The following is a 12724-nucleotide window of genomic DNA, read 5'->3' as shown; positions in this document are numbered from 1 at the left end:
AAGAAGGGAGAGAGCCACAGGCACACTTTGATCCAGGGAGCCGGTAAGTTACAGCTCCACACGTGCCTTGGCCAGAAGAAGCCAAGAAACGCAGGCTTTTTTGCCCTGCCTGTATTGCTGCGCAGGGGTCGTCAGATGGGGACCCGCAGCCCTTGTGCTGGCGCTGAGCTGCTCTTCCCAGCACTGGTGGCCGCCGTGCAAGCTGCTTTTGCTTGTCCTGCTTCACTGACAGCCGGGGCCCTGGGCGGGGCACTGACAGCCTGCTCTCAGCCGCAGGGAAGAAGGAGCCCCTGGAGAAGCTGTACTCCTGCTGCTGCTGGAGACATGGAGGACGACGTCAAGGATGGCAAGCTCTTCCTCGACCTGGCCACCGGCAAGCTGAAGATGATGGGCTTCGATTCTGGCACCTTCTTCAAAGCCAGGCTCCACAGCGAATTTACAGATGAGTCCACAGCCAGGGGGATGCTCCCAGATTTGGGCATTGCACAGCCTGGCCGGGAAGCAAAGGTTCCCCCCTTTGCTGGGGCGGATGCAACTAATTCTTCAGCCGGCTGCCAAGCTGCTTTTCGGCAGGGCGGGCGGGATGGGCTGGGGTGCTTAGGAAATGGGAGTCGGCCCCTGGCCCTGCCAACAGCCCCCACCGCCCACTGTTCCCCGGGCTGGGGCTGGGGCAGCCAGCCCGACACAAACAAGCCCCCATGGCAGGAGCAGAGGTGGCACTCCAGGAGCTGTGCACGGGCTGCTTTGTTTTGCAGGAAAGGAAGGGCTTGGGCTGCTCCACTCGGCTTGTTTGCTTTGGGCTCGCTGTGCCTGTTGGGGGTCAGTGCGGGGGGGAGGGGAGAAAGCGTGGGCTTCCCTCGCCCGAGGGTGGGTTTTTCCCCAGCATGTAGGGAAGGTTGGGCCTTCCTCAGGCCCCCAACAGAGAGAAGACTTTTTACCTTTTTTCTTGTTTCTCCTTTTTGTCTGTAATCCCTTTTCATTAATTTGTTGTTTGTTTCCCTTAAAGGAGGTGTTGTAGGTGGTGTCCAGTCTGGATCGGGAAGTGCTTGGGACCAGCTGCAGCGTGGATGGGACGGGGCCTTGGAGAAGGCTGAGGACATCGCTTGGGAGCAGCTTTTCTTCCGGCGGCGGGTGGCGTGCGGTGGGTCCCCGTCTTCTTGGCACGGCTGGGATAAGGGCTTTTGGGAGATGGCAGCGAGCACAGGAGCATCCCAATGGGCAGCTGCTGAGGAGGTGGATCTGCCACGGCTGGCTGCGGGCGGTGGCACGTGTCCTGCCATCCTGCTCTCCTGCCAAAGGCAGCAGTGACAGGCGGCTTCGGGCACCGCTCTGAGCACAGCCAGCACGGCCTGGGCACCGCGGGCGGCTGGGACAAGGGGGACAGCAGCCTTCAAGTGACGGGCGGTTTCTGCTTTCTCTCCTTGCAGCCGGGCTCTGTGGATGCTGAGGCTGCTCTGGGCTCCGCCAGGGCTCTGCTGCGGCTCAGCACCGGGCCGGAAGAAGCCAAAGAAGAACCGGTGTGAGCCGCAGCAGAGACGTGCTCGAGCATTTCGGCAACGCAGCTCAAGCCTGCAGAGTGCACGCCTCCAGGGGAAAACATGACACCCCCCCCGCCCCCAAAATAAACTTGTTCAATAACTTGTGAAATGAAATCAATCTGGGATGACCCCAAATGGCATTTCTCAGCTTGCTCAAGCTTTAGCTCAGCCCTTCTCTGAACAGTTCTCTGCCCCGCCTGCCTTTTACTTCACAAGTGCTCCCTCTTTTCCCCCAGTGAGTTGCCAGCTCAGGGCAGTCTCTGTCGCACTGTAGCCTTCCTTGATGCCTTTGACCACGAGGAGGAGCGAGCCCCAGGTTTAGGGACTCATCCTGTCACTGGCAGAAGAACAGCAATGTCTCAGAGGTCCGGTGAGACCTGAGTGTCATTCAAGAGCTGCCCTCCAGGCCTCAGCTCTCCTCACTGTTAGCTTCCCACTGCCCCTTTTCCTCGTCCTTCCAGCAGGATGAGCTCTGTGAATGCCCTTGACCCTCCCCACTCCTGCCAGCCCAGCCACCCAGCTCAGTTTGGCTTAAGCTGAAGCTTCTTTGTCTCCTCTGGCACGCCAGTGCAGTTCCCTCTGCGGGGAGCAGCAGCCCCAGAGCACAGCAGGCAACAGCGCAGGCCGCACCTGCACCGGCTCCCCTCCACGCGTGGCTGGGCTCTTGGTGGCAACTAAATGCTCCCTGTTTGCAGCTGTCACTGGAGGATGGCCCCAGGGCAGAGCCCAGCCCGGCTCCCACTGCATCCCCCGGAGCTTGGGGCAGACAGTGGTCCCAGAGCTGAGGTTCATGGTGTGCAGCCGGCGCTGTGGCTCGCAGTCGGTGTTTGCAAGTGTTGCGTTCTCACCTCCTGCAACTTGTGGGGAAAAGGAGCTGTGCGGCCGGGCCAGCACTGCCCCTCTGGGCAGTGACACGGCTGAAGGTCTTTGCTGTTGCAGAGGAGCCGGCATGGAGCCTTAGCAGGGCCTGGCAGGTGTGGAGCCGGACCTCGCCCGCTGTCCGGGGCTCGCTGCCCGCCAACCGCCCCCACCCGCCGCGCTCCCTTCTGCAGGGACGGAAGGCTCTGTCTGCACAAGGGTTCCCATAATGTCTTTGTACCCGTGGCTGCGGAACGAACACGGAGAGCGAAAGTGTCAGTCACGTTGCTTGCACATTCCTTCCTTTAGATACAAGGCACAGATCTCTTAAAAGGATAGGCAGGGATAGAGATTTCCCACATAGCCCTCTTTGGCGTAACTCACCTTGTAAGCTGGCGTCAGGGGCATTTTTTTCCCGGCCCTGTGGGAGTAGGTGTCCAAGAGCTGAAGTGAGCAGCATTTAGAAGCAGTTTCAAGATTTCTAGGCAGGAAGTGGAGCTGACAAGCATCTGTGTAACTCACCGTATTCATCGTGGAGACACGAGACCTGGAAAAATCCCAGCTCTCTGTGCATTTGTGCAAAAGGGGGAAGCAGCAGAAAGACTTTGTGTCTGCTTGTCCAAGCTCCAAGGAGCTGGGGTGGCAAAGGGTGGCCTGGGCTGGTGGCAGGTGAAGTCCTGTTTCATGTCATCATAGAGTGGCACAGGACAAAGCTAAAAGCACCCACAGCCACACTGATGAAGTCTTTCTGATGCTGCACATCCTAGAGGAAAAGCTGCTGTCACACAATCCATTGGTATTTATAACTTTTATTTGCAATACTTTAGGTCCAAGTTTCAAACCGCAATATTTTTACACTCAAGACACGGTCATGCACAATCCATATTTCAATTTCCTATTGCTTCAACCACAATTTAAAATAACTTAATATTGACAACAAAACCCAAAATACTTAAAAAAGGATGCTGAGGTCAGTGAGATGGATCCATGCCATCAGCACATTTGCAAAGTAAATAACTTTGTTCTCTTTTTAAAAAGATCAGTTACCTCTTAATCCAAAGTTACAGAAGATTTTTCACTACACATTTGGTTTTTTCTCTTTCATATTTTTTCTGTTTTCTCTTTTTTCTTTTTTTTTTTTTTTTAAGAGATAACACGTCTTAAAAAAGGATTGTACAGCAAAATGAGATACATTTCTGCTCAACAATGAAAATGTAGGCTCCTCCTCTGTTTACTTTTGTCTGGATACCCTGAAGAAAAAATCTAGCAGACACCAGCAGAGGTGTAAAGGGGTTGCTTTGGACTAAAGTGGAGTTTAGCACTGGTGACATCCTGACCCAGTCAAGAGTTGCAGAATTCTTTTGCAGATCTCGAACCATGTGCTTGCGGGCACAGCACCTGCAGTGCTGATGCACCAGGGCACGAGAAGAACTCTCTTATTCCCGCACCGAATTTGGGCTCTGCCCAAGCAGGAGGTGCTGCAGTGCTTTGCTCCTCGTTGCCGTGTGGAGCAGCTCCCTTCCTGCTGGCTGAGCTGCTCAGGCAGAGCCCGGCAGCTCCTGACCCTGAAGGGCTGAGGCCTTTCCCCTGCTGCTGTGCTACAGACGGATTCAGCAGCATTGCTGTACGTGGGGATACACAGCGGGACCAAAAGCAGTTGCCTTTGTAGACCCTAAGCTGAAAGGTGAAAAATCTCAAGAGACGAGGATGGAAGAGACTGGCAGGCTGCCTGTTTGCTGTGCTGCCCCACTTGTGAGCGGCCCAGCTTTGCGTGAGGCAGAGTGAGAACAAGGGGCAGCTCCCTCCCTCCCAGCCCCGCAGCCAAGGGGTCCCTCCAGTCGTGGGGCTTGGGGCACCATCAGAAGCTTCCAAGCAAAGGTTATCTTTGAACTTGCTCATTCATGAAATGCGCACGGTCATGAGCGCTCTGATAGATGTATCCACCCATTAGTGAAACATGGATTGACCTTTCTGTATTTGGAAGCTGGACAGGGCCATGAAATCTGACATCTGGCCTTGTTTGGGGCTGTATGGTCCAAGTCAACTCACTTGCTTCCTCCTTGAGCCCTGGCCAGGCTTTGGGAGAAACAAACGGGAGAATGAAACCAGATGTTCCCACGCTAGAAGTGCTGTCGGTTTGTTAGTTCAACACTATCAAAGGTGGGCCCTCTCACAGCGAGGTTGGAAGCCTCACCTGTGAGTGGAGGCACCTGCAGGAACTCCCAGTGTCCGGGAATGGCTCTCTAGTCCTTGGCTGTGACAGCTTCCCCCAGCTGATGGGTGGCTCTGGGTGATGGTAAAGTCTGAGGGTAACTGCTGCTGTCTCTTTCTTAATCACTACGGGCAATCTTTGGTAGGGATGATTGGGTGCATTGCTGAGCTTCTCCTTTTGTGATTCTTTGCTGCTTTGAACTACAATAAATGACGCTGATTCCTTGAGTTGGTGTCTATGTCTTTGGTCCTGACCCTGCCCACTGGTAAAACAAATTTGGTATAGTCTGGCCGGATCTCAACAAAATGCTGCTTTTTAAATGTAAGTGTAAGGAATCGGTCCCATCCAAAATTCCCGCATGGGAAGACCTTCCCTAGGGTTTGCTGGCTGTGGCGTGGGCTGAGGTCGGAGCTCCGTGCGAGCAATGAGGACGTCAATTGAAAGAAGCTGAAGCACTGGATGTATTAAAATGCATCCCAAAATTGCATATGGAAAAAGGAAAAGAACTTGTGGGTTTGGGAAGATGAGGGTGAATTTTGTTAACAGCATCTCGGAAACAGCACCAACAGAAGGAACGATTGTTGTTGAAACGCTCCCACACGGAGCAACAGAAGAAGTTTTTAATCTTGAGCTTGGATTTGTTTGAGCAAAGGAAATAATAATAATAACAACAATGAGAATAATAACAAAAAATAATGATCTACATGTTCATAATAAAATATAATAAAAATCGATGTTTATGTTTTCACATGTATATAATGACATTGTGAAATAATGCTCCAAATACCCATTTGTTAGCTTTGGCTGCTCAGGGATATAAGACTAAATACGCTACAGAAAAGGACTGGCCAGGACCCCAGCATCGCTGGGAAACTGTGGGAGATTGTATACAACAGATGAAGGAGGAAGGGATGAAAGTGGCTGTTTTTATAGGGTTTGCTGACGCTAGGACGTGGAATGCTTTGTCTGTTACTGCGAAAAATAAAGTTAGTAAGACTGCTGGGTTTTTCATATCCCAGACTATCCACAAGCTGCAGAACTGATTGAACAGATGAAGGGGTTGTTAAAAGAGCAGTTGAAAAATATAGGAGATGGGAATGTGTCGCAATGAAAAACCCACCTCCCAGATGTGCTCCATATCCTTAACAATGGGCCCACTGGGGAAATGGAAACCCCCTGGATGCGCATGGCTGCACCCAATTTGCAAATAGAACCACGGACAGTGACACTTTGACTTCCTGGGAAATTGTTCCGGGGGTGATGGTCCCTGACAGGGCCATCGCAGAGGCTGCAGGGCTGGACCTTTACGCATTAGAATTAATTAGGAAAAATCAGAAGCAAATGAGAGTTATCAGTACCGGCAGAGGAATTCAGGTTCCTCCGGGACACTTTGGTTTGATAACTGCCCACTCAAGCTTGGCCTTGACAAGTGTTCATATGGTGGGAGGAGTGGTTGGTGCAGATTATCAAGGAGAAATTAAAGTAGTTCTGTTAAACAATAGTGAACAACACTGGATTATTCAACCCCACGGCAGGGTAGCACAGTTATTGATATTGCCAGTTTTTAAAACAACCGTGAAAAAAGGACATCCACTTCACATCACTACTGTTCATGGAGATAAAGGGTTTGGATCCACCAGTCCTAATCATGGAGCCAGAGTGTGGGTCCAGAGGCCAAATGGCCCGCCCGAGCCAGCTGAAGTAAGAGCTGTAGGCAAAGACAACACTGTTTGAATCCTGAAACCTGGGTGAGAAAGATGGGCACATGTCCCTGCAGCCAAGTGTTCTGTGAGAGAACAAAGAGATGTTACAGGATATTGTTTTGCAGAGCCTGCCAGACCAAATCTCCCTGTTTGCCCCAATGGTCCCTTTGGAAAGTGCTCTGATCCACGGCGCTCGATGTGAAGACTGATGTGCCACTGAGTGAGTGACTTCTGCAGACAGAAAGGGACCACTTAGCAGTGAAACTATTGTTGATCTTGTTGATTTAATGTTGTCCTTGTAATCGGAGCACTGGTTGGGAAAATAGATTTCTAACAGCAGGAGCAGAGATAGGGAACTCATTTAACCTCAGTAATTGCTGGGTGCGTGCAAGTCCAGAAGGATTCGATGACTGGCCTTGGCTGGCCCATCTGGCCCAACCCAAATGGTGGGTTAGAAACTTGAGCACAGTTCACGATAAAAACAGAGCTCTAGACCGAGGGTGGCGATCCCCGACCGCTGCCTTTTCATAGAAAAGGCATTTCTTGCCTAAATCGGATAAAGAGGAATATGTGTAGGGAAAAGTGTCTGTGGATGGATGTTGTCTCCTGGAATAGGTTGTATGCACCCACACTGTAAACTGTTCAATTGCAGCCAGTATAAAGGGAAATGGAATCAAACTCACGGACAGCTCTTTAATCATGGCTGGGTTAAGCGTTCCTATGAAGATTGTGAAAAGATACCCTTAAAGCACTTCCCATATGATATTTTGGCTTGTCAACAAAGAATTTCTAATACTTAAATCTAAGATTGTAGGATGAAAAGAATTGTTATGAAGGTTGCAGTTCGTCTCTAGGTCAAAGGACTGATTGAAGGAGTGAGGCCTGAACAACAGGCCCTGACTGAGGCCTGAACAACAGGCTCTGAGCCAAAGTTGACATCTAGATGAACCTTCCAACCAAATGTTCTATTTGTATCTGCTCATTAACAAAGCATTAGTAGCAATATGCTCTATGTTCATTGGTGAAACACGGATTGACCTTTCTGTATTTAGAAACTGGACGAGGCCCCATCTGGCCTTGTTTGGGGCTTTAGGATCAAACTCCCTCGGTTCCTCCTTGAGCCCTGGCCAGGCTTTGGGAGAAATCAAACAGGAGAATGAAACCAGATGTTCCCACACTAGCAGTGATGTCGGCTTGTTTGTTCAACGCTGTCAAAGCTGGGCCCTCTCACAGCGAGGTTGAAGCCTCGTTGCCCGCAAAGGTGGATGCACCTGCAGGAACTCCCAGGGTGCGGGAATGGCTCTCCAGTCCTTGGCTGTGACAGCTTCCCCCAGCTGATGTGAGGATGTGGATGATGGCAAGGCCTGAGGGTAACTGGTGCTGTCTCTTTCTTGATTACTGTACGCAATCTTTGGTAGTGATGATTGGGTGCTTTGCTGGGCTTCTCCTTTTGTGATTCTTTGCAGTTTTGCATTCTAATAACTTACACTATTCCTGAACTTGGTGTCTGTGTCTTTGGGGCTGACCCTGCCCACTGGCAAAACAGACGCTGAGGGCCCTCGGAGAACCAAAGGTGCCTTGTGACACCGTGGGGCCTCGTGTAACCAAGGGCACCCCAGTGACAGCGTGGGGCCCAAAGGAACCAAGGGGCCAGCGTGGCACTGCAAGGCCTCGTGGAACCATGGAGAGCATTGTGACACGGAGGGGAGTCTTATAATCAAGGGTCCATTGTTTTCCTCTCCCTGCCCCGGCCCCAGCCCTGCAAAGAAGCCCAGTCCTGTCTGGCCCTGCAGCAGGAACTGGAGGCACTGGAGGTGCGGGACAGTGACTCTGTGTCTGGAATGCTCAGGAGATCCTCAGCTCGGGCAGCTCCTGCAGCCCCAGGGCCCCGCTGCCCAGCACAGCAGCAGAGAGTTGGCTCTGGGGCTCCTCAGGCTGCTCCTGCTGCTATCCCAGGGACAGGGCAGCCTCTTGCCAGGGCTCCTCTGCACACACACGAGCTGCTGCTCTTCTCCTGGCCCATCCCAGCTCCCCACAGAGCCTTTCCCAGGGGAACACGTCTGTGCTGGCCTGAGCAGCCCTTGCTGTAGCCTCTGCCCTGCTGCCCACAGCCCCCGAGCTGGGGGTGCTGCTCTGCAGAGCATGGGGGCTGTGCTGCCCGGGGCCATGGGCTGCCTCTGCTGGGCTGTGCTGCTCAAGCTGGGAGACAGAGCTCTGCAGCTGATGGTGCTCCCTGCACGGACCCCCTCCCACACAGGCTCTGCTGTGGCCATGGAGGGTGCTCCGAGGTGCCTGCCTTGTTCCAGGGCTGGCGCATGGGCTGGGGCTGCCCTGGATCCTCCTCTGCAAGTTCCCAGAGGGTCAGACGAGTCACTGCCCAGACTCCTTTCCCTGTACCTGCTGTGTCCCCTGGGGCTGCAGAGCTCTCATGGCTCACAGGAAACATTCAGTCCTTTATCTCTGGGTGAGCCCACCCTGGACAGGCCTGTGCCCAGGGAGCTCCACTCACGGCTGATCCCTGGCACACACTGTCCCTGCAGGTCCCCTGCGTTCTCCTGGCAGCTCCCAAGTCCCTCCAGAAGAACATTCCCCTGCCATCAGGCCTGGCACAAGCTGCAGAGCCCCAGGAAGGTTCATCACAGACCATTCACCATCTGGTGGGCACTGGCCACCACCAAGCAAAACCTGAACCACACCTGAGTCTCTTGAAGGCCACACTGGGACCCTGATCTCATCCCACTGAGCCCTGGGAGAACAAGGAATACAGGCAGCCTCTTTAGAGTCTCTTCCTTGGGCCTCTTCCTGACAGTGACTGTGCAGGGAGAGCAAAGCCTTCCTGCAGTGCCTTCAGGAGATGCCCTTTGCTGATGGAACTGCTGTGGCGGAGCCCAGCTGTGTCCCAGCAGTGCCCATGGCCTGTCCCTGCCTGTGACACGCAGCAGGACTCGCACCACCCGCACAGAGCTGTTGGCCTTACACCATCACAGCAGCTCCAAAGGAGAGAGTGGAAGTAATAAGAGAGGAGCTCTGAAAAGACCAAGCTCTGCTGCTCCCTGGCTGTGCTGCTCTGCTGGGACTCTTCCCTGCCCCACGCCTGCAAAACTGGTCCTGCCCTCCAGCTTCAGGGATGGACTCAACCAAAGGATCTTGAACAAAGACCTTGCTGATGGGTCCTTTCTTTCATGTGAATACACACAGAGCAGACTCCTCATTGACACAGTCCCTGTCAACAGTCCCATTCAGCCTGTAAACAGGGAATAAGATGCATAACAAAATCTTTTGGGTACAACATTAACATAGGAAAAGAAAAAAAGCCCCCAAAGCACCACCACCAAAACAACCTGAGAAGGCAGGCTGGGCCTCTAATGATTACACTTTAGCCTATGGAGCTGAAAACAGGCAGGTTTTTGCTTCTGGAAAGCATCCAGTCATCATTTTCCTCAGGGCATCCTTGAGCTCCTGGTTCCTCAGGCTGTAGATGAGGGACTTCAGGGCTGGAGGCAGCACCGAGTACAGAACTGGCAGTGCCAGGTCCAGGGATGGGGAGGACCTGGAGGGGGGCTTCAAGCAGGCAACAAAGCCAGTGCTGAGGAACAGGGAGACCATGGCCAGGTGAGGGAGGCACGTGCAAAAGGTTTTGTGCCATCCCTGCTCAGAGGGGATCCTCAGCACAGCCCTGAAGATCTGCACATAGGAGAAAAGAAGGAACACAAATGAACCAAAAGTTAAACAGATGGAAAACACAACAAGCCCGAGTTCCCTGAGGTGGCAGTGTGAGCAGGAGAGCTTGAGGAACTGTGGGATTTCACCCAAGAACTGGCCCAGGGCACTGCCCTGGCACAGGGGCAGGGAAAATGTAGTGGCCGTGTGCAGCAGAGCATTGAGAAAGCCACTGGCCCAGGCAGCTGCTGCCATGTGAGCACAAGCTCTGCTGCCCAGGAGGGTCCCGTAGTGCAGGGGTTTGCAGAGGGACACGTAGCGGTCGTAGCACTCGACGGCGGCGAGGAGGGAAAACTCCGCTGAAATGAAAAAGAGGAAGAGAGAGAGAAAGAGAAAGAGAGAAAAAGAGAGAAAGAGAGAAAGAGAGAAAGAGAGAAAGAGAGAAGAGGAAGAGGAAGAGGAAGAGGAAGAGGAAGAGGAAGAGGAAGAGGAAGAGAGAAAGAGAGAAAGAGAGAAAGAGAAAGAGAAAGAGAAGGAGAAAGAGAAAGAGAAGGAGAAAGAGAGAAGGAGAAAGAGAAAGAGAAAGGGGCTGTGCAGCACCTCCTGCGTAGGAGGTGGTTGTGGTGTCCCAAAATGGAATTGTGCATGGCTTTGGGGACAGTGGTGCAGATGGAGCCCAGGTCGGTGAGGGCAAGGGTCAGCAGGAAGAAGAACATGGGGCTGTGCAGGTGCTGGCCGCAGGCTCCGGCGCTGATGATGAGGCCGCTGCCCAGGAGGGCAGCCAGGGAGATGCCCAGGAAGAGACTGAAGTGCAGGAGCTGCAGCTGCCGCGTGTCTGCCAATGGCAGCAGGAGAAAGGGGCTGATGGAGCTGCTGTTGGACATTGGCTGTGTGTGGACATGGGGACCTGTTCATGGAGAAAAGTCAGTGACAGCTTAAGGGAAACGGCTCTCAGCCAAATCAAAGCCATGTCCCACAAATGCTTCTCCTGTCACACACTGACACCTTATGGGGATTCAGAGTGTCGCCACGGAGAACGGCTTTGGCTGGCCTGGGGGGGCCTTGCGAGAGACGAGAGACGGGGCGGGCCGGGGCCGCGTCTGGCAGGAGGCGAGACAAAGAGCAAGAGGCGAGACAAAGAGTAGGATAGTTAACGGGAGATTGGGCGAGGAGATGGTAATCTGTAGCCCTTGGAGATGTAAAACATATAACCTTAGAAGCTGAAGTTTGTAGCTGCTGAACTGTGGGTTTGGAACAGTATATAAAGATGTGACTCGTGCGAGGAAATTTGGCTTTGCATGCGGCCGGCGAAGTCCGTGTTCCATCACCGACAACACCCTTCTGTTTTTCTAGCAGATCTTCCTTCAGCTCCAGCCGCAGCCCTGCTTGGTGCTGGCTGCGTGCGACATGAGTTTCAGGGCAATTGCTCCGGGGGGTTTTATAATTCAGCCTTGCTGTGCAGAAGTGGGAGGGGGACAGCCACCTGTCCTGGTGTTACACTTTGAAACCCCAGCTAACACAAGGGCACTCCCAGGGCCCAAGAACAGGAATGGCAAAAGCTGTTAAAGTGTTCTAGAGGTTTTTACAGCTCCTCTTCATCTCCCCGGCTGACTGGTTTTGGATGTCAGAAACACTCAGCATTGCTGCTGCCCTCGGGGAGAATAGAGCGAGTTCTGTGAGGCAAGGCGGTGAGTGGAGAGTGAGGGGAGGTGCTCTGTCACTCTGTCCTGTTCCAAGATCCTCTGGGCTTTCACCCTTGTCAGACAGAGGATAATCACCCTCCCATATTTCCCTTAGAAACCATCCCAACACTGCTGAGAGCAGATCGATCCACCACAGCCCATCAAATGTCCATCCCCTTCTCGAGGTCTCAGCCCCACATTGGTAGCCAAATACACACATGGCTCATTGCACCAAGCCAACAGCACTTTGTCCATCATCAAACTTCTGTGTCTCACTGTGGGGCTTTCAGGTAACACAAAGATGCTACACGACCTGTTTGCGTCCTGGAGGGAAGCTCCGAGCTTAGGGGGAATCCTCAAGAAGAAAGCCAAGTGTCCTAATGATGGCATTGGATGTAGGGAGATGGAGCTCCTTCCCTGGCTGCATTGCCCACAGCCGGGCACTGGGGACAGCGTCACCCTGAGCCAGCTGAGCCAGCTGTGCCCCCTCCCAGAGCCCCCCAGTGCCAGGCAGATGCTCCCGGCCCTGTGCTCTGCAGAGGGAACTGGGCCCGGGACCGCAGAGCTGCCCCACAGCTCTGCTGCAGCTCTGCCTGCACAGGAGGGGCTTCACGCCTTGGAGCCCCGGCCCTGAGGGCAGAGGCTTGGCTGAGGGAGAGAGGAGGGGAGGGGGCTTGTTCAGAGGGAGGGGCTGCACTCGAGGGCATCCTGTGGAGGTCTCTAAGCTCTCCGTGCCACAACATTTCTGCCTTTTGTTTTCTCTCATTGCCTGATCTTCTCTCTGCGTGCTGAAGATCTTCCTCCTGGAGATGTTTCCCTGTGCCTGATCTCTTCCTGCCAGCACTCACAGACCCCATATCTCTGTGCACTCTCCTTGGCCCTACAGAAACCTGCCTGTTTGCAGGGCACTGGCTGGGGACAGGTTCTGTTTGCAGGTGGGAGAAAGGACAGGTCAGACTAAGCCTGGCGGGTCCAGCAAAGGTGATGCCGGTGCTCTCCATGGGCAGAGGAGTGCCTTGAAAGCACTTTAGGAAACTCCTGCAGAGCACTCAAGTTACACTTCCCATGCCT

The 12724-nt window shown here is 53.5% G+C and overlaps 1 protein-coding gene across 1 annotated transcript; it reads right to left on the bottom strand.

Moving 5' to 3' along the window:
- Positions 1-9692: 9692 nt before the first annotated feature.
- Positions 9693-10268, bottom strand: LOC138101993 (olfactory receptor 14J1-like; the record flags this gene model as incomplete). The annotated part of the gene is made up of 1 exon (XM_068999740.1): positions 9693-10268. A coding segment is annotated over one exon (576 nt), but the record flags the coding sequence as incomplete, so codon positions are not given.
- Between the last annotated feature and the right edge of the window lie 2456 nt (positions 10269-12724).

Source organism: Aphelocoma coerulescens, unplaced genomic scaffold (genome assembly GCF_041296385.1).
Source record: "Aphelocoma coerulescens isolate FSJ_1873_10779 unplaced genomic scaffold, UR_Acoe_1.0 HiC_scaffold_60, whole genome shotgun sequence".
Classification (NCBI taxonomy): Eukaryota; Metazoa; Chordata; class Aves; order Passeriformes; family Corvidae; genus Aphelocoma; species Aphelocoma coerulescens.
Note: the sequence above shows the minus strand (reverse complement) of the source record. Positions and strands in the feature narration are given on the sequence as shown.